The sequence below is a fragment of the Lepidochelys olivacea genome (assembly GCF_965140295.1).
Source record: "Lepidochelys olivacea isolate rLepOli2 genome assembly, chromosome: 6".
Lineage (NCBI taxonomy): Eukaryota > Metazoa > Chordata > Testudines > Cheloniidae > Lepidochelys > Lepidochelys olivacea.
The window spans coordinates 107135766-107158031 of NC_140416.1; the positions used below are offsets into that span (position 1 = coordinate 107135766).

The 22266-nt window shown below is 43.4% G+C and overlaps 1 protein-coding gene across 3 annotated transcripts in view; it reads left to right on the plus strand.

Moving 5' to 3' along the window:
• PPP2R5C (protein phosphatase 2 regulatory subunit B'gamma) overlaps positions 1 to 22266 on the plus strand; it is a 326481-nt gene that overhangs the window by 266134 nt on the left and 38081 nt on the right. For all 3 annotated transcript variants that reach the window (XM_084630786.1, XM_084630787.1, XM_084630788.1), the window contains 2 exons: positions 6141 to 6249; positions 13002 to 13055. In XM_084630786.1, the coding sequence (XP_084486912.1) occupies positions 6141 to 6249; positions 13002 to 13055 (163 nt within the window). The remainder of the gene's footprint in view (positions 1 to 6140; positions 6250 to 13001; positions 13056 to 22266) is intronic.

Consider the following 22266-nt stretch of genomic DNA (forward strand, 5'->3'; position numbering starts at 1 on the left):
ATCTTGCATGTGAGAGCTCACACGTGCCTGAGCTTGTTAAGCCATATGGCAGCCTGTACTTACGTAATCAGTCACGCGCGGTTCCATCTCAGATCCCTGCAAGCATGGTTGTCTTCGGTCTACATCCCCAACAGCACAATCTAGACTGCGTGGTCAGGGTGCTGGACCACATACAGTCATCCGTGAAATGGTGGGTGAAACCTGGATCAGTGTTGCAGGCATTTCCCTTTGCAGCCCCATCACTGACACTGGTCTCCGATGCCTTGAACCTGAGGTGGGGGGCCCACCTGGCTGATATCAGCACACAAGACTGTTGGTCGTGAGATGCTTGCTCCCTCCACATAAAGGTCAGAGAGCTCAGAGCGGTTTGCTTGGACTATCAGACTTTCCTGCTTCATGTGAAGGGCAAGGTGCTGCAGATCCTAAAGGAAAATACCGCCGCAGTGTTTTACATCAGCAAGCAAAGCAAAACCTGATCGTCAGCCCACTGCAAGAAGCGCTCTGGGACTTCTGTGAGCAGCATGCCATTTATCTCATTGCCATGCACCTTCCCGTGGCCAGGAACGTGTTGGCAGATCACCTCAGCAGGACCTTTTGGTCTTGCCACGAATGGTCACTCCATCCAGAGGTGGTTAACATCATCTTCCAAAGGTGGGGAACTCCCTGTTCTGCTGGAACGCAAACAAATCCACCCAGGAAGTGCTACATGTTTTACTCAATTTTGGGGGATCAACAGAGGCTCCCTGTCAGATTCGTTTTTGCTTCTGTGGTTGGGGGCCCGAATGTACTCCTTCCCATCAGTGCCATTAATTCACAGAGTCCTTGAGAAGATGAAACAGGACAAGGCAAAGGTTATCCTGATAGTCCCGGCTTAGCCTTGCCAACACTGGTTCGGCACCCTGCTGGACCTCTCAGTGGCGGGTCTGCTGCAGCCGCCCCTCTGGCCGGATCTGCTGTCTCAGAACCACAGCAGTCTTCTGCACACGAACCCGGCTGCGCTGCACCTGACAACTTGGCTGCTGCATGGTTGAATGCAGAGGAGCAGGAGTGCTTGGTCTCCCCAGGTGGGTAAGCCAGCCATGAGCCCTCCTCAGAGGGCAGCCAAACGCCGTCAGTCCCCAGAGCAGAGAAACGGTTCACGTGCTGGGCCTCAAACCAGGGTATTCAGCCTGAGCTGGCTTCAGTGCAGTCGACCTTAGACTACCTTCTGCACCTCAAACTCCAGGGCCTGTCTCTTTCATCAGTTAAGGTTCAGTTGGCCACTATTTCAGCCTTCCACCCTCCATTCCAGGGCAGGTCAGTCTTCACTCATGACATGACAGTCTGGTTTTTTGAAAGGTCTGGCGTGACTATCCCCATGTCCATGACCCTGTCCCTCCTTGGGACCTGAATCTCATGCTGTCACGGTTCACAGGTCCCCCCTTCAAGCCTTTGGCTTCCTGCTCCCTTCGTATGATTTATGAGGAGAGGCTGAGGGAACAGGGATTATTTAGTCTGCAGAAGAGAAGAATGAGGGGGGATTTGATAGCTGCTTTCAGTTACCTGAAAGGGGGTTCCAAAGAGGATGGAGCTAGGCTGTTCTCAGTGGTAGCAGATGGCAGAACAAGGAGTAATAGTCTCAAGTTGCAGTGGGGGAGGTTTAGGTTGGATATTAGGAAAAACTTTTTCACTAGGAGGGTGGTGAAGCACTGGAATGCGTTACCTAGGGAGTGGTGGAATCTCCTTCCTTAGAGATTTTTAAGGTCAGGCTTGACAAAGTCCTGGCTGGGATGATTTAGTTGGGGATTGGTCCTGCTTTGAGCAGGGGGTTGGACTAGATGGACTTCCTGAGGTCCCTTCCAATCCTGGTATTCTATGATTCTACTCTTATGGAAGGTCTCGCTCCTGGTAGCGATAACATCTGCGCATAGGGTCTATGAGATTAGGGAGCTTACCTCGGAGCTGCCCTATATGGTGTTTTACAAGGTCCGCCTGTGACCGCACCCGGTTTTCCTGTCCAGGGTAGTTTCTCAATTTTATACAGGCCAGAACGTATATTTACTTGTCGTCTTTCCAAAACCTCATAAATTGGATGAGGAGCACAGATTATGCTCTCGGAACCTCAGGAGACTGCTAGCCTTTTACATCAAAAGAACCAAGCCATTCCGTAAGTCAATGCAGTTGTTTTTCACGGTGGTAGACAGGATGAAAGGTCTTCCAGTGTACGGCCAGAGAATTTCATCATGGATCACCGCCTGCATCCATTTTTGCTTTGATCTGGTAAAAGTGTCTTCATCAGCAATTGTAACTGCCCACTCGACTAGGGCACTAGTCTTATTTGCAGCTTTCCTGGCTCAAGTGCCGATTCAAGATATCTGTTGGGCTGCTACCTGGTCATCCATTCATACATTCATGTCTCATTTCACGCTTACCCAGCAGGCCCGAGACGATGCTGGCTTTGGTAGAGAAGTGTTACAAACTGCATGACCATGAACTCTGAGCCCACTTCCAAGGATACTGCTAGTGAGTCACCTAGAATGGAATTGACATGAGCAAGCACTCGAAGAAGAAAAAACGGTTACCTACCTTTCGTAACTCTTCTTCTTCAAGATGTGTTTCTCACGTCCATTCTATTACCTGCCCTCCTGCCCCTCTGTTGGAGCTGCTAGCAAGAAGGAACTGAGAGGGCTAGAGTCAGCGGTGCCTAATATACCGGTGCACGAGCGTGGCACTCTAGGGGGCAGCACTGCCAATCCTATGGATACCTCTAAGGCAAAAAAAATCTCCTATGACTGTGCGTATGGGCATGCACACACCTAGAATGAACATGAGCCACACATCTTGAACAACAGTACAAAAGGTAGGTAACCTTTTTTTTGTTGTTTTTTGTTGTGTAATTGCTGTAAAAGGCAGATCAGAGCCAAGACAAAATTAATTTGGAGGCCTTCATGGAGATACCACTTGGAGTTTTGTTATAAAGAGCTGTTTCCTATACCAACAGTCAGTCCACAGTGCCCATTCCAGAAGATTACTCCTTTATGTAGACAAACCAAATTACGTTGTTGGCTTGTGTCTTTGGATCCTAGTCACATTGTGAATTTTATTTTATTTTATAAAGAGATAATTCTTTAAAATATTAAATATTAAAAAAAGCCAAGACACCCTGTTTATTTAGCTTCTCAGTCATACTATCAGCAATATGTGGTGTCAATATTAACTTTATCCTTACTGCCTGCCATAGCAAAGCACAAATGCCTGCTAAAAGAGATTTTTCTTTGTGCCTGTTTGGGATCTAATGCATTACTAAGAGACTCACTGGAGGAACAGAAAGTCCTTGTCCTAGGCTGGCTGACAACTGGAAAACTTCAGTCATTCCTCTTTCTGTTCCAGATCCCTGAATCTTCCTTAAAGGCGCACTGTTAACTTAAAAAAAAAAAAAAAAAAATTAAAAAATTGCACTTTCAGGAAAAACTTATCTACCAGACATCTAAGATTAGTAGTTCTCACACAGTTGTTCAGAGGCTTGCAGAGAGCTGGCCAGTGACATGGCATGTTCTGGCGGCTAAATAGTATTAACTGGTGTTAAAAAAAATACCACTTTTACTTGTAAGCAATTACTTCCGTTGCTATAGGGAAATTACATAATCCTGAATGGAAGGGCAGACAGTATTCCTATTAAGATGTAATTCACACTGCAGAATCTCCTGCTTTGGAACAAAGGCTTGAAATTTTGCAAGGGGGTTTGGCCTTGTGTCAGGGGATGTGCCTTTTGCTGTCTTTGTGAAAAATCTCAGGCACGAGAATTGAAAGTAGGGAAAATGTCTTTCCTGTGCTCTCAGTATTCCCCCCCCATACTGGTGCCCAGGCAGCAAAGTGGTGAAAGAGGAAGCTGCCTGACTTTAATGCAGAGGGGTGAGGGTAAGGCAGGGAGTGGGGCGCTTAGGAATGGGAGTATGTAGATGTAGAGGGGTGAGTGGGGCAGGAGCTGGCGGTGGGAGGAATGGTCAGGATCAGTGGTGGTGACAGACTGGCTTGGGACACAGGGACAGAAGGGTCTGTAACCACATAAGAACACTTCCCTCCAGAACCCAAGAATCCTGAGTCTCTCCGTTCTTCTGCTGCCAGACAAATAGTTGTGAAACCCACTCACAAAGTTTGTTCTCGCCCTCTAGTGGCAGGTCCACAGACGATAACAGCCTCTACTGCTACCAGTTAGTCCTTTAGCTCAGGTGGTAGAGGTCTGTGCTGTGAATCTAAAGGTTTGAACCTTGCTGATGACCCTAGTTGGGGGTCAGCATAGTTCCAGAAAACAACATCCAAAAAAAGTTCAGGTTGCGAAGTCAAGCACTTTCAGAATTTAAGGTTGCTTATGCCTTGTGATATGCTGTAATTACATGATCACATGCTATTTTTTTTCTACGGGACCCCGACCTCTTTCAGTGCCCAAGAAGGATGGTTTTATAGGAATGAATCAATATTGCATAGTTAATGAGGCTAGTGTTTGTAGGATCCCTGCTTGTTTTTTGCAGAAATTGGAATGTGTGCAGTGAATGAGACAGGCGATTACAGGATGAGAAAGGAAGTTGAATGCCACCCTGGAGAATTGGATTCTATCCCTGCCTCTGCCATGTAGTTCCTATGTGATGCTGGGCAAGTCACATAAAGGAAAATTTTCATTGTTAGCTACTAATTGTGCTGAGTGCTCACAACTGCAACCAAAGTAAATTGGAATTGTGCTTCAAACATATAAAGTGCTATGAAATGCTAATTACTCTGAAGAATCAGTCCCTATGTGTTTTAAGCTTGGCACCCAAAATTAATGGACACTTTTATGACAAATTTGCCTTAATTGTTCTGCCTCAATTCCCCAACTACAAAATGGTGACAACACCTAATCTCCCAGGAGCATTAAGAAAATAAATTCATGTTTTGAAACACTCAGATATTATGATGAGAGCACCATGGAAATGTCTGTGAGGAAATGAATAATTTTGTTTTCAGTGTGGGGTTTGCATGGCGTGTTAAATAAGGCCAGATGCCACACATTGAATGAGGAGGATAAAAAGAAATAATCAATAACTAACTACTCATTCAGTGAATGAAGTATGGGTCATGTGGAAAAAATGGTATATGATAATGTAATTATAGACTGCATTATAGTGTGCACGTACAAGGTGCGGGGAATTAAGTTTGCAAAAGCAACCTTCATTCTGGCATTTTCTAACTTTTGAGTGCTTGACTTCGCAAGCTGAATGCTCTTAACGTAGTGTTTTAGGATGTAATAGTTCAGCACTTTATCAGTTCCCTTCTTGTTTGTGAGAGCCTTCCATGCTAGTTAATGTGAGATGAAAACATCTGAAAAATAAGAACATGTGATTGTAAAACCACAAAAATTGGCAGTGAGACTCCAGTTGTAGTATGTGAAACTATTTTTAATTCCATTTTTTTAAAGTTGACAGGTTTTCAAAAGACCATTCCAGATAAAAAGATCAAAGGGTACAATGCACCCAGTAATGAGTAACACGTGTCTTTACTCAATTGGTGTTGGGAGCTCCATGTGCTGTGATGCTGTCTTGTTGCCTGCTCCAGTGCTAAAAAACTACCCATTTCCCAATAGAGTAATCCTGTCTCCGATCTGTGTACTCTCCTGAATCGGACTCCCAGGTGTTGGGTCTTTGGTTGATTCCCTCATCAGGAATGAATTAGCTGGCTTTCAGCAGCTGGGAAGGGCATTTATTCAGAACTTTGTTTACAAGGAGGTGGAAAGATTGGAAGCTGGAGGGGGGAACTGGGTCTTTTATGGAACTTGGAGGGAGGATTTCGGCACCTGGGAAAGACGCAAGTTAGAACTCTTGATATAGGGGATGTGAGGATGTTGATTTTACCATTGGTTGAATTTGTATTCTGCGCTCTAGGTAATTAGACTTAAATATTCTTAAAATTTTGTTCTATTTTTATTTAAATAATGACCCCCTTCTTCAACATGGAAAAAATGCTACATTAATGTTCTATGGGAGAGAGCTCAAAGAAAAACAACTTGGAACAATTAAAATAAAGAACAAAGAAATGATTTTCTTATACTTACAAAGTTGGCAATAGTGAAAATTTTGAACACGTACTGATTTGAAACTGATTTTAAAAACTTCTGATTTTTTTTACAGTATAATTAATGGATTTGCCTTACCATTAAAAGAAGAGCACAAAATTTTCTTATTGAAGGTGTTATTACCTTTGCACAAAGTGAAATCACTCAGTGTCTACCACCCACAGGTAAATTAATTTGTTTATGAAGTGTTATAGATTCTGTTCCACAGGATGGTCCAGGGAATAAAATGCTGAACTGGGAGTTGGGAGACCTGGGATTTATTTCCAGCTCTGCTATTGGCCTGCTGTGTGACCTTATGCAAGTCACTTCCCCTCTCTCTGACTCAGTTTCTTCATCTGTAAAATGGGGTAAAGATACTCTTAAAAGCATTCTGAGATCTGTGGATGAAAAGCACTGTATAATATCACAGAAAAACTTATCCTTTTAATGAGAATGTCCCTTTAGTAGATCCTTTTTTTAAAAGATCCATTATATGTGGTATGTTTTACTTGGATAATTTAATATTTTAGTTCAGTTTGTTGTAACTTTTTGGTGCCCTGGATGTTTTGCTAAGTCACTTATTTCTTCAATATGCATTCATTAAGTGCATGTTACTGAAGAGGTGGAGTGTAAAACCAAATACCTGAAAAATGAGAAAAAAATGTAAGTGTTGAAACAACCTGTGTAATAACATTAGGACCACTCCACTCTGTTGCTTTCATACTCCTTGAACCTTTGTTAGGCTCACAGTAGGGAGCCACAAAGAATTCTAGATTTGGAACTGCACTGTGATATGCTGAAAATCTGTCTAGAAAAAGCTCCTTTTAGATACCCAGGAAATTGTTCAGTAAATCAGCCCATTCCCAATCACTTTTTAATGAATACATACCCAATATAGAAAGCACTGTGTCTTTTTATGTAAATTTGATAAAATGGTTGTATTAAATTTAAACCAGCTTTTATGTGAAAGTTCTTTTCTAGTAATTGCTTTGACTCATTTTTAACTTAGTGTTAATTTCACTTTATTAAAGATCAAAAAATAGAATTTGAATCTTAATCTAGGACTTCATCTGAAGTTTCTGTGAGGAAATGAATAATTTCAGAATTGGGACCAAAATAAGTCTGGGATGAAGAATCAAATGGCCAGTTAAGAACAGCTGTGGTTTTTGTGGGGATTTTTTCCTCGGCAACTCACAAAATAGTCTAAAAATTATCCTGCAGCCACCCTTACACCACAGTCCTTTGTAACCTCAAAGGATTGTGAGGTTTGTGAAAATTACTGTTTCCTTACTGGTGCTGTGTCGCTAGGATTTCTGAGGGCATGCATGTCCAACAGTTCTCTGCACTGCAGTATGCTGATTCTTTTCCAGAATGCAAACACGCTGAAAGCCACCCAACTTTTGTTCTAGACCCTTACTTACTCGCCATAGAAGCAAGCATACTTGGAATACAGTTTTTTCAAAATCATTTGGTTCATTTCAAGATCTTTATCAGGGCATATCTTTATTGAAAAAGAAAAAAGAAACAGCAAAACATGCAAACATGGTGACAGGGGATCAGATCAGTGGTCCATCTTGACTAGTGTCCTGTTTGTGACAGTGACCAGTACCAGCTGCATCAGTAAACGGTGCAAGAAACCACGTAGTGGGCAATTATGGTACTCTCAAAGGAAGTCTCCTCCTACTTCCCATTAGGTGTTGGATTATGATTGAGACATGAGTATTTCTATCAATTCCAAAACCAGGGGTTAATCAGAGATCAAAGCTTTTCCATGGAAATGGAAATAATGTTCTGGTTAAAGACTGTTACCCTTCAAGGCGGTTCACATAAAGGATACAAAAACAGGAATAGGGAGAGTTGTGGTGCTCCTTTTAGTCCTCCACAGCCCAGAAAGCACTTTAGACTTGCTAGATAGCCAGGAACCCTACATTGTACCTGCAGAAAACACCAGACCTTTTGAAACAGGCACTCCTTCATTCAGACTGGATACACTTACAGTTAAGAACTTGGGCATCAGAAGAAAAGTGTAGTTCAATATGGATTCTCCATTAACCTTTGATACAGTTTGGTATCCTGACAGAACTCAACCAGGATATTTCATTCATTCACTGATCTGGTCAAATTCGCATTTCAGGTCTGAGGAAAAACAAAACTCTTTGAGGCAGGAATTTGCCTCTTTGTGCAGTGCCTAGCACAAGGGAGCCCTGACCTCTAGATGCTACTGTGATACAAATATTATAATCCCCAAGTTCTAGTGACCTTGGCTAGAAGGTTTGATTAGAGTCCTACAACTAGGCACCATAGAAACATGACATGAGCCATAGCAGTATTTGTGGACAGGCACATTGGATCCTCCATTTGAGTGTAGGTGCCAATTTTAATCACAATGATTAAATTAGACAAGCATGTGGCTGGTCTTTCTAGTTGCCATTACCTCTAAAAGGCAAGTTTTAGAATTAGTTCCTATAGCCATACAGGAATCACACTTGTAGCTCCAAAAACCTTTCTGTTCAAGGCAAGTTCCTTTTTACACAGTGGGTGGAATAGTTCTCTCTTCATTCTGTTCTAACTCTTGGATGGTTGGGGCATAAATGGGCATTCCTAGAGCTTCTCTCCAAATTCAACCACCATGATAGTCTGGTAAATGACCAGAATATAAATAGAATTTTTTTTCTAATACATTAGTACATTGTATTAAGTCGTCTTAATATTAATAATTGTTGCTGTAGTGTTTCTATAGCTGTAATAAGAACTTTTTGATGACCTGAGCTGACGGTCGAATCATAATGCTGGAGCCTCCAGCAACAATATTGATTCACCTCCAAATTCCACAGGTGGAGGGGCATTAGCCCCTGAGTAACGAATTCAGAGAGAAGCTGGACAGAGAGAAAATTATCAGGTAATAAATTTCTCATTCATGCATCTGTTGGAACTCAAATCAAGATTTCTGGCATCAATGCATGTAACCTTTAATTTGCTGCTGCTTCCATCAGAAGACGATCTAGTTGGAACAAAGCAAAAAGGAGAGTAGCTGTTTGTCAGGGATGTGACAAAAACCAAGAAATAAGGAATTTACAGTAAATCCATGTTTTGACATTTGTCTCAAATCCTTCTTGTATTTCATTGATCTTTTGACGGAACTTAGTTATTATGAAAGCGAAGGACTAAATAGGATTGGTTTACAGGTGCTATGCAGTGTTCCCCACACTGCTCCCAATGAACATGAGTCCTGACTTTATAACACCTTGTTCTGACATTACTTCAATGCTGGACCATAATCAAAAAGTGCCATTGTGACACATTGTGTATATTACAAAAACATTATACAAATGAAGATTAGGATAAAACCACCAAAACTCATCCCTTAATCTTTAAGTATAATATTTGAAGGTAATGCATTCTAGAATTTGCTTTTTTTTAATTGTTTTAACTAATTTAATTCTTTCAGATAATGTGTGAATTTTTTTCTTCCCACCTACATATAAAATATGTTTAAAATTAGCCTTCGTTGGCTTATCTTCCTCATGTTCTCTGATGAATTAGAGACCGTATGTTTCTTTTCTCCAGCTGCAACCCAGTTCCCAGGGAATTCAGAGCATTCCATGTCTATATTATGAGAAATTGTATATTGACAATTTTTTATAAGAGACACCTGACTCTCTTATCCAGTGAGTCCAATTCAAACAAATTGCATGCACCTTGGAACAATTCTACTGGTTTAAATTGATACTTAAGTCACAACCTCCCTTCCTCTCTTCATCCTTTTTATTACTTCCAGGGAGCACAGAATCTATGCCTCAACCCTTTACTTCATTTGTCCTTTTCAGCTTCCCTTTCTCCCTCCCCCACCCCCGCACTCCCCAAAGGAAAAAAAAAAAAAAAAAAGACAACAAAGAATCTTAAGCAACCAGATTCAGGGCCAAGCCAAAACTTCTGTGGGGGAAACACTCACTTCCAGGCCTCCTCCCCATTCTACCTATGGTGAGGCACTGAGGTTTCCCAGTTGTTCAACAATGTCTTAGGTCGGGTGCACGTGAGATCAGCCTTTTCCTTTGCCATCCCCATTCTGCTCCTTTGTTGTATAACTAGGATCCCAGTTGGAGGCATGGTTCTATCCCCATCATTTTTCCTTCAGTCTTTTGGGCTTCAGCCTCCATTCATCTTCCTGTGATCTGCTCTCAGCCAGGGAGACTTTGAACTGCCAACAGTTGTTCTTCAGTAACAAGAAAATATCCAGTCTCTGCCTCTTTCATCTGCCTATGTCAGATAGGAAGGCTTTCTTGTGCTCATTGGCTACAGAGGACAGAAATCTCACCACAAAAACAAAACATAGACTCTCTTCATTCATCACCTGGAGTGTATGCCTTTTTTGGGGTGGGGGGTTTAAGTTTTAGCTAGAGGGCATTATCGGGGCTGTTCTTCACATCATGTTGCCTCAACTGATTACTCCACCTGTCCCTTCACATTCCTTGTTTCCCAGCCCTTTTTTTTCTAGGCATCCCTGTGAGTGACTTGATTAAAGATTGACCATTTTCTTTCTTGCAAAGTGGAAACATGTTAGTTGATCAGAAGACCTTCTCCTAATTCCATCAGCTGTATGCTTATTATCTGGAGTACAGAAAGCAATCTCTTTTGGGATTTAGGCTCGGGTATGCCTCTAGTCTTTGCCTACAGGGTAGAAGGGTTCTTTCTGAGTTCTCCAAACTGTCGAATCTCATGCCCGTCAGGTTCCAGGCTTGAAATCAGTTGTTTGAGGCTTCATGTACAGTGCAACAGGACACTCTAAAAGTTTGATTCTGCTTTCAGAAGCACTGGGCTTTTGCATTGGATGGAAATTACAGGCTTCCATGAGAGTAGTTAATTTACAGGATAAAGACAATATCTGGGTGGATTGTGCCAGCCGGCAGAAGCTGACCCTGGAAGAGCCTGAAGCTGAAGATGTTCCAGTTCATTCGTCGGCATCAGAGTCATCCATCAGAGGATTGGTCTGCAACCAGAAACTCAGCAAAAAAAATATCCAGGTTTTCTTTCAGTGACCCAACCCATTGCTTTGGATGTTTTTTCAGTGTATTGGGGGAGAGACTTGGGCGACGATATTCCATCCATTGCTGAGACTTGCGAAATCCAGTAGCGCATGTAGAAGTCTTTTTTTATGACACTCTTCTGAGACCTTATGAATCTGGCTCTCCATGTTGGAAGCTGTCAGTAAGGTTGACTCTGCTTCATCCAAAAGTAACTTAGTGTTACTGCCTTCAGAGTGAACATCACAGGTTCTTGACAAAAGGAACTGGTTGAAAATCTAAGGTGCTAAAAGGGTTCCACAGGAGGACATATATCAGGCTCTAGAAACAGTTTAAAAGTTGATGTTCTGCTAAGAGCTTGGGGGGACTTTAATAGGAGATTTTTGAGTCCACATCTGCTCTTTCCATAACTAGGGACCAATGGATAGGAATGAGCCAGGATCTCACATTTGTATCTAAATTGTTTAAATCTCAGAAAGCTTCACTGTCCAGCCTTACAATCTACTGGGGAAAAGCAGTTTTAAACTTTGTTTCTCCAGGTGGGGATAAATCCCTGTGGGTTTTGACTGCTGCAAGCTGTTGTTTCCTCCCTCTTGGTGAAAAAACCCTTTTAGTTGGAAAAGTTACTAGGAGCGTTGGTAAATTAATCTCTTTGATCCTCCTTATGTAATGTTTTTCTGGAGGTTGTGTTTGTTCGTTCCTAACCTAACTCAGAGATGCATATTAATAAGCTTTTTCCCCTGAACCACGACATCTGTGAAAGCAGAAACTTCATGCTTTGGACATGTGCAGTACACTAAAAGCTTCAGAGTTCAACAAGCAGTTATTTCTGTATGTCAAGGGCCCTAACAAAGGAAAGAGGTTCCTCGAACACTTCAGTATTAGAAGTTGGCTTTAAAATATTTGCCTAATTTACAAGATGACAAGATAACTCCTGCACAGGAAATAACAGGGCATTTGAGCAGAGGCCTACAGTGTATCTTGAGTAGAAAGGACTGAGGCATCTGTCCAAGAAATCTGTAGAGCTGCTTCCTGGTCAGTACTTATACATTTGGGTGTTACTATAAAGTCAATCTCTTCTCAGAGGAAGATGCCATATATGGACAGAGTATTTTTAGGCGGCAACTTGAGGTAAGCCTTCTTTCTAAGTTGGCACTAGTTGCCACATCTGTGCACTCTGGTTCATTATAGGATGGGGATAAAGGAGACCTTCAACAAGAGAGAATTACTTATTGGCATCTTTATCAGTTTTCACTTCCCGCATCTTGATACTACCCTCCTCCCCTCATATTTTTGGGGTTGTATGTTTTTGTAGAAAGAACCATGGTTGGTTGTACAGGAAAGGTATTGGCTTCTTTGTATATTTTGGAAAGACCCAGTATTTTTATCTCAGTGATTTCTGATAAGTGGAAATACCACATTTAGTTACTGGGAAGAGGAAATTACAGTAAAGATAATTACTGATAAGTTCTTTCTTTTTGTGAGGCAAAAAAATATAAAGTTTGAGATTATAAAGATGTCTTGGCTTTTTTCAAGGAACAACATTAAGGAACTTAATTTTTTGAACAATCATGAGACTGAGTATGTTCATAAGCCATCAGAAAACAATGTGAAAATAGTAGTGGGATATTAGTCAAGTTAAATATTGTCAAAACATCATTAAAAATCTACGGTAACTCAGAAAATATTATATTTGATACTTTGAAAGTATGATGTACCATTGCTGTTTAAAGTGTCTGAAAAATACAGGAATAAAAATTATTCAAATATTTTTACTACATGTAATAGATGAAGGTGTTTTTACCTGAATTTGGAACTATTCTCAGTTTTTAATGTTAAAATTTGTGTGTGGCATATGCTTACATTGAAATACTTTGGTTTAACTGTTAATATATACTTTATCTTTTTTTATTTAGTTGGCATACTGTGTAGTTCAATTTTTAGAAAAGGACAGCACGCTTACTGAACCAGTAAGTTTATTTTACTGTTTTATCCTATTCATTTTGAAGCATTAATAACATTTTGATTTGCACTGTTTATAATGTTTGTTACACCTAAAAATCATTCCCAAGTAATAGATTGATTTTATTATTGAGAGCAAAGTTCTTTAAACTTCTAATTAATAAAATGTATTTTTTAAAAATTGTTTGAATGATCCCTGGAATGAGCTGCTCACTAAGACTATCTAGTTGTTTTTTTCCCAATAATGGTACAGTGAGCAATTTTTACATCACTCAGCCAATGTCCATTAGTAAAATTAGCATATCTAAAACAACTGATTAATCAAAATAAATATCTGACAAGAATGCATATTCATTTTAGAAAGCTTAGCATTTTGATCACCTCACATGATTATTATATGTGCTAAATCAATGTTGAATTCTAGTTGCTCACTCACCTGAAGGAAATAAAAATTTCCTCCCATTATAATCATGGTGAAGATGGGCAAGTAGATTTTGCACCTGATAGTAAATTTTCATAATTTACAAGGCTGCACTAAGGACATTATTGCATATTATGACCATTCAGTTTCTGAGTTAAAAATGTATGCATTTCTCTATGTATAATGCTGAACTATCATTTTACTTGTTCTGACAATCCATATATTTTCATTAGCTTTAGCTTCTAATTTATATACATATTTCTCCTTCCACCCATATCACTCTGCTTTTTTCTTCCCTCCCCTTCTGAAAAATGTGAAGTAATATATGTGAAGTACCTAATAAGGTAAAGGAAAATTATCTATCTGATAGAATGGCTAATGTTAAAGATTCTCACAGCTTTTAAAATTATATCTATACATATACATTACCTGTACATATTTATATTTTAAAAGATGATTATTTTAAAAAAACTGCTAATTTTTTATTGTTCTTCAAGTGCTTGCTCATGTCGATTCCATTGTAGGTGTGTGCACAGCCACATGCGCAGTCGTGAGAGACTTTTGCCTTAGCGGTTCCCATAGGGCCAGCTGTGGCACTCTCTGGAGTGCCACACTCATGCCACGGTATATCAGGTGCTGCCAGGCCTGTGCCCTCTCCGTTCCTTCCTACCACCCGCAGTGGTCAGTCAGAGCACCTCTGTCCTTTGTTTCCCAGGCGATCAGAGGTTTCTCTTCTATCTTAGCCTTGTGCTTCCAGCTATAAATAGTTTAATCATTGTTCGTTAGCTGTTAAGTGTTTAGTTAGGTAGTGTCCCAGAGGGGACTTTGTCTCAGGCGAGGCATGCCCCAGCCTCCAGGTTTCAAGCCCTGCTCTTTGTGTAACAGGCCTATGCCTGTTAGTGACCCGGACAAGAGCTGTCTACAGTTCCGCAGGGAATCCCACATAAAGGAGCACTGTCGCATCTGCCAGAACTTTCATCCGTGGACACAAAGAGAGCACGACATATGCCTCAAGGCCCTCCTGATGCAGTGTTTCCCAACGCCCAGGTTTGGAGCAGGCACAGCCCAAACCAGCACCCAGCGTGTCAACTATGGTGCATAGTGCACCCTGGCACCAGGCTTCAACTGGCACCGATCCCCAATCACGAAGAAGAAGATGGCACCAAGCAAGCCCGACCAAGGGGCACTGGGCAAAGGACCTGGCTCAGGCCTTACACCCACTCTGGATCCGCAAAAGGGCTGAGCCCTGGGGAGTTCATCCCCTGGAAAGAACCTGCCACCGACTTCAGGGAACAGTAAGGGGCCCAAACCGACGGCGCAGTTGACGCCCTCTGAGCCCCCAGTTCCTGGAGAGCTAAGAGTGCCTTCACTGCAGGTGTCACCGCAGGCAGAAATGGAACCGGGTAAGGCTCTCTGTGAGTGCAAGCCCGCTGGGAAGGCCTCGCACAAAACAAGCGAGTGTCACCGGTCTCCAGAGCCAAGACAGAACCCTAGGTCACCACGTTCTTGGTCTCTGCGTCAGCCGAGTATGTGTGACGCTCCCAATTCCTGTCTTCTCACTGGAGCTTGCCCAGGTGTCAAAGATCTCCCCGGCACTGGTCTTTGTCGTGTTTTTGGTCGCCATCGCCAACACCACCTGGTCACTCCCCAAAACAGCACCACTCACCCTACTCCTGGCATCGGTCAGACCGCTCCTGGCAACGGTAAGCCGCCAGACCCAAGCCTCCACAGCCCCACCTTGGTCACCAGAGTGTGACAACTTCTCCTGTTTGGAAGGCGCAGTTCAGCCCCTTGCCCAGACACCATCGTGATTGGGCTCCAGAGGGCGCATCCTAGGTATCAGTTCTGACCTGGCAGCAGGGCCAGAGGCCAACCCAATGGCTTTATTGGAATGCCTGGGGCGTTCGCGTCACGCTGTTGCTCCACTCCTGCCAGCCCTTGGTCACCATGTCAGACAGGCCGAAGTTGGCATCCATGGCACTGGGTTGGGTGCAGGATGCTCCGGCAGCTGCTGCAAGTGAGGAGCTGGTACCCACCCCAAAGCCGCCCTCTCCGACATGTGAGGACATTGCCGGACCTCTCTCAATCGTCCAATCATCCTCCTCCTCTCTGGATGAGGTGGTGGCGGGCCCATCAAGCTAGCCCTCCAGATGATTTTAGGGAGCCTCAGGCGCTGCTCTGCAGAGACGCTTCCAACTTGGGCCTCTAGGTGGAGGAGATAGAGGAGCAGATGGACACATTGTTTAATGTGCTCTTGGCGTCCGCCCCAGCCTGCGTCGCGCTCCCAGTACGCAAGGGGGTCCTTAACATTGCCAAAACCATCTAGCAAACCCCGTCATCCATCCCGCCCATTTCTAAGAGGGGAAGAAAAGAAGCATTTTGTCCCTGCAAAGGGGTTCGATTACTTGTACACTGACCTGCAACCGGGATCATTGGTCGCATCGGCCCACCAATTCCACCCGTAAAAATAAGGAGGTCAAGAGGCTGGATTTGTTTGGTCACAAAATTTATTCTACGACCAGCCTCCAGTTTTGGGTAGTGAACCACCAGGCCCCTTTCGGTCACTATAACTTTAACTTGTGGGACTCTTTCCTCAAGTTCAAGGACTCCATGTCCCAGGAGATGGTCCAGGAGTTCATGACCCTGGTCGAGGGAGAAGGGGACTGCAGCTGCTTGATGCTCCCTCCAAATGGCTTGGGACATGGACAGTTCAGCTGCCTGGCTGGTTACCTTGGCAGTGGTCATGTGGTGCAGTTCCCGGCTCCAGGAGATGCAGGCCTCTATTCAGGACCTCCCGTTTGATGGTGACGGCCTGTTCTCTGACCAAACGAATGTGCGTCTGCACGGCCTGAAGGACGCACGCGACCTTCTGTTCTCTGGGGATGCACACTCCTCAGGCATCGAGACAGCCGTTACAGCCTTTTCCGCCAACTCGACAGTGGCATCTTAAACAAGGGCCTGCAAGGAAACTGGACGTCGGGTTTAGCCACCACTGCTCGTCGTCGTCTCCTGCACAGCCTGGCCCAGAGAAGCACCAAGGGAGCCAAAAGCGCTCATTTTGAGGGTGCGCTCAGGAATGACTCACCAGTCAACTGCCCAGATCTTCCTGTCTTTTCCTCAACCACCTTTTCCCCTACCGCTTGGCCTGGTCGGAGGCTAAGTTGGACTACTGGGTCCTGGACATAGTCCCTCAGGGCTACATTCTACTACCGCTACTTCCTAATCCCGGAGGTGAAAGGGGGCCTCAGACCCATTCTGGGCCTGCGTGGCCTCTACAAGTCTCTCAACAAGTTGAAGTTCTGCATGGTCTCCATCTTCCCTTCCCTGGATCCAGGGGACTGGTATGCCGATCTCGTCTTAAAGGACACTTACTTTCATGTCTCCATATTGCCAGGACACAGGCGTTTCCTGTGTTTCACAGTGGCTGGGCACCACTTCCAGTTCACAGAACTACCCTTTGGCCTGTCCTGGGCCCCAGGTTGTTCACAGAATGCGTGGCGCCAGTGGCAGCTTACCTGAGGCATTGAGGGGTCCAGATCTTCCCATATCTCAACAACTGCGTCATCAAGGCAGGTCTCTGGAGCAAATGCAAAGGAACCTCGATTTGGTGCGCTCCACCTGCAGTGACCTGGGCCTGTTAATAAATACAGAAAAATCCACATTAACGTCAGTCCAGCATATAGAGTTTATTGGAGTGGTTCTCGACCCTATGCAGGACAGGGCCTTCCTGCTGGAAGCACGTTTTCAGGCCATGATTGACTTGATCTCCCTCGTAAACAGCCAACTGCTCACCACAGCACACATGCTCCTATGACTTATAGGCCACATGGCCGCATGAACATACATGGTCAACCATGCCCTGCTTCATCTAAGGTCTCTGCAAGCGTGACTGGCCTTGGTCTACATTCCCAGCAGGCACCCTCTGGACCGAGTGGCCACAGTGCTGAGTTATGTCCTCTTGTCTCTGGGCTGGTGGCAGGATCACAAGTCAGTACTGCAAGGAGTCCCCTTCGTGACCCCATCTCTGTCGCTCACCCTGGTCTCAGATGCGTCGGATCTGGGTTATGGAGCTTATCTGGGTGAGCTCAAACACCCGGGGCCGCTGGCTACAACATGACCTAGCCCTTCATATCAATGTCAGGGATCTCAGTGGTTCGCCTGGCCTGCCAGGCTTTCTTGCTCCACCTGGAAGACACCTCCACCTGGTGCAGGTCCTGACAGATAATACTCTCGCGATGTATTACATCAACAGGCAGGGTGGTGCCAGGTCTTTGGCCCTTTGTTCTCTGCAGGATAGGGACAAGGGCTCCCTGTCGGACGCCTTTCTGATCCCATGGCCTCGTCAACACCGGTTCGGCATGCTGCTGAGTCTTTCGGCAGCCACCCTGCTGCAGCTGCCTCTTCAGCCAGATCTGTCCCAGAACCACAGCAATCTATTGCATCCAAACGTGGTGGTGCTGCACTTGAGGGCCTGGCTACTGCGTGGCTAAGTGGGAAAGAATGGCAGTGTTCCGCGGGTGTCCAGCAGTTCCTGCTGGGCAGCAGAAAACTCTCCACCAGGGCTACCTATGTGGCAAAGTGGAAATGGTTCTTGTGTTGGGCCTCGGATTGCTGTATTCGTCCAGAAGAGGCCCCACTGCAGGACATCCTGGTCTATTTGCTGCACCTGAAGCTCCAGGATCTGTCGCTATCTTTGGTCCAGGTACACCTGGCGGCCATTTCGGCCTTCTGCCCTTTGTTTCAAGGCATGGTTCCTGAAAGGTCTGGAGTGCCTTTACCCACCTGTCCGGGACCTGGTCACTCCTTGGGAACCTGAATCTTGTATTGTCAAGGCTATTGGGGGCCCCTCTTTGAGCCCTGGCTTCCTGCTCCCTCCTGCTTCTCTCCTGGAAGGTCTCCTTTTTGGTCACCATAACTTCAGCACGTAGGGTGTCCAAGATCAGGGCACTCATGTCGGAACCTCCTTATATGATCTTCTATAAGGACAAGGTCCAGCTGCATTCACACCCGGCTTTTCTGTCCAAGGTCGTGACCCAGTTCCATGCTGATCAAGACATATACCTACTGGGCCCTTGTCGAAAGCTTCATACAACGGATGAGGAATACAGGCTGCATGCCCTGGATGTCAGACAGGCACTAGCCTTCTACGTAGATAGAACAAAGCTGTTCCGTAAGTCTATGCAATTGTTTGTTGCTGACAGAATGAAGGGTTACCTAGTATCTACCCAGAGAATCTCATGCTGGATCACGGCCTGCATCTGCATCTGCTACTGCTATGAGCTGGCAAAAATGCCCCTGCTGGCGATCATGACAGCTCACTTGAATAGGGCACAGGTGTCATCAGCAGCCTTCCTTGCTCAGGTACTGATTCCGGAAATTTGCCATGCCTCAACCTGGTCGTCCATTCGCTTTTGCTTTGCACTATGTGCTGACCCAGCAAGCTCAAGATGATGCTGGTTTCGGCAGAGCAGTACTCCAGTCTGCAATCTTGTGAACTCTGACCCCACCTCCATGGATTCTGCTTGTGAGTCGCCTGCAATGGAATCAACATGAGTCTGCACCTGAAGAAGAAATTATGTTTACCCACCTTTTGTAATTGCTGTTCTTTGAGATGTGTTGCTCATATCCATTCCATTACCTGCCCTCCTGCCCCTCTGTCGGAGTTGTCGGCAAGAAGGAACTGAGAGGGCGCAGGGCCGGCAGTGCCTGATATACCATAGCATGAGTGTGGCACTCCAATGGGCACCATAGTCGGCCCTACAGTTACCACTAAGGCAAAAGTCTCCAACCGCGCACACACCTACAATGGAATGGACATGAGCAACACATCTCGAAGAACAACGGTTACAAAAGGTGGGTAACAGTATTTTACTCATTGTACAGTACAAAAACACCTGTTTTTTCTGTTATGTATGTCAATTATGAAAGAAGATATTACTCCATCCACATTAATAGTAATGTCCCAATTTTATATAATACTAACAATCTATGGTGCATACACTATCTCTCTAGTGAATATTTAACCACACTAAAAACCTTGAGGCAATTTGGCTCAGCTGCTAGGCTCAGCTCAAGAGAGGTCTACCCTCTTAACTTTTGCTTGAAATAAACAATTGGCAAAATTTTTATTCTTAAAATTTAGTATAAATATTTTCTGATACTTCGGTCAGTACAAGCTTAAAGATGTTTGTCAAATATTATTTGTCAGCATTTGTCAAAAGTTATTTTCCCCCTAGAGTCTCATGTTTTTTTGGCCACGCAATCTTAGCACACACAAATGGTTTTCTTAACATTTAGAAATAGGAGGTTTTAATTTGAGGCATTTCCTGGGAGAGAAGTATTGGGCATCTTTATCCTTACGCAGAATACTTCCACATAGTCTTTGCTACTATTATCTAATTGCAGCAGGAACTGGAGAGGGAAACTAAAGATAGAAGGGAAAGGAGAGGTGGAACTGGAGAGGGGACTGTGACACAGAAAGGGAAGGGGAGAGACACAAAGAATATATGCACAGGGTAAAAAGAATGTTGTGAAGAAATGAAGTTAAAATATATACTGATAAAACTAAATGCAGTGCAAAATGGCAAAATATACTAGAGTGAAAAAGAAATAAACTTAGATAAGAATAGGGGATAGCAGAGGAGAGAAATCTGATGAGAAAAAGATAGTGGAGAAGATAAAAATATTTTAAATTTGTGTTCATTTTTAGAAAAAGGTCAAAATATGCAGAATGAAATAAAGGGCAGAGGGGGAAGAAAGCAAGTTTTTAAATGAGGCACAGGTGTGTTTGTCATTAGTATCTGAAAATAAGAATAGCAGAGATTGATAAATTACAGGAAGCTGTGTTGCTGCATGATCCCTGTCAATGTTGCAGTCCCTTGGTGCAGATTCATTGATCTACAGCTGGAAATAATGCATTGGCACAGAGGCACCAAAGCAGTGACACCATCCAACTCCCAGATTGAGGGTGGCAAAGGAGTAGTTGTTTCTAGGGTGCTATCCTGTGGCAGGGCCCACTCGCTCCTGCCTCCGTTGAAGTCCACAAACAGCTTTCAGACCTTTTTGCTGGTAAAACACCTGGTGCAGTTTATTTACAATATTATTTTCCACCACCCTTTTGCACTATATAGCCTCACCCCTACAGTCTTAGGAAGCCCTCTGCACCTGAGGCAAGCAAGGGAGAGCGATTTCTCTCCCTCTCTAGTTCTCCTTCCCTCTTTTCCCACCTCTTTCCTGTGCCTTTTGTATCATCTGTCTGATAGCCTAATTAGTCTTAGTTCTCCTCAGCCCATCAGTTAAGCACAGCTCTTCTTAATAAGGTCTGCTCTAGAATTAATTAATTAGAGTTGCCGTGACCCTATTGTCACACAGGCAAAAAAATTGTGTTGCTCCTCTCCTTCCACCTCACACACTCTGCCATACTTTTTTTATATTAAATTACAAAACACAAATGTAGAAACTTATTACTTATTTACAAAAAAAAAGGTGGAAATTTCCGAAGAGTTTATCTAACATTTAACGTTGAGGAATGCTATTCCAGTCATTTATAATTACACATTAGTTGAAAACAAACATCTAATAATATGAAAACCCCTTAGCTAATATTAAGAAAATAATTTCTGACACCAAACTTAATACATTATTCATTGACACACTGCCACAGACTGAAAAAATCTGAACTGTGCCTCTTTATTGATGATTGGAGACAGAAACATTGGAAAAAATCTTCATCCATAATAAAAGCATTCACCTCGTTATTTAGTGATCAAAACCACTAGAATGCCTTACTCTTCATCAAAAAGGCTTGAGCAAACTGCCTTACATCATGCCATTCATAAGTGAAGCAACATGCAGAAAGCCATTATTCCTGTTCTTTGAGACTCTTAAGTTTTAGAAGGTGCCTGTAACTGTTACAAGAGCTGATATAATTGATATGATAACAATTCTATAAGTATTACACATAAAAACTGAATTGTTATAGTCTTCCCCCAAAAACCCAGTATTTTCAAAATTGTATGGTTTTTTATCTTACATGTTTTGTGCCCTGTCTAAACCTTTGATAAGTATGATGAAAGGAAGATAAGAGATGGTGGTGATAATAATAAAGTTGTATCAGTTTTAGCAATGAAAAGTCACATATATATTCATAGTAGTCATCTATAAACTTCTTATGTCTTTTATCCAAAAATAATATTTTACAATTTAGAGGCCTCATCTTGCAAACCTGGAATTGCATGAGGAAAGGTTTTCAGGATCAAGTCCTACATATGAAAGCAACAAAAAAGCAAAAATTGGAGCCAGAGTTATGTTAGTATTGCACAGACAGCAATTTCCAGCTTATGGGTGTGTTAATGATTGTTTGGCATCAGAATTACTTTCTTTATCCTTAGATGATGACTTTCACACTATTCTTTTAAATGTCTGTAACTGTTCATGTTTGGAGTAGCACTTTTTAACCTTCACAGCTGAGTAACAAGTGTTAGTCTGGAAATAGTAATTTCTATGACGTAGCAACATGCCTGATCACTGATTGTTTGGGACAAGAATCCTTTTGGTTCTTCTTCAAGTGATGGTCTCTATGTGTAGTCCACTCAATGTGTACATATGGTTTATGTGCCTGAGACCAGATTTTTCACTAGTGGTGTCTGTCGGTCCGTGCCTGCACCTTTTTCCTCCTTGTGCTCCGAGGTTGTTAGGGGATGTGTGGAATGACTGCTCGTCCAGTACCTTTCTACCACCCATAGTCTGAATCCTAACCCTTCAGTGTCCACAGCTTTATTGAGCATTCTTTGTCTAAT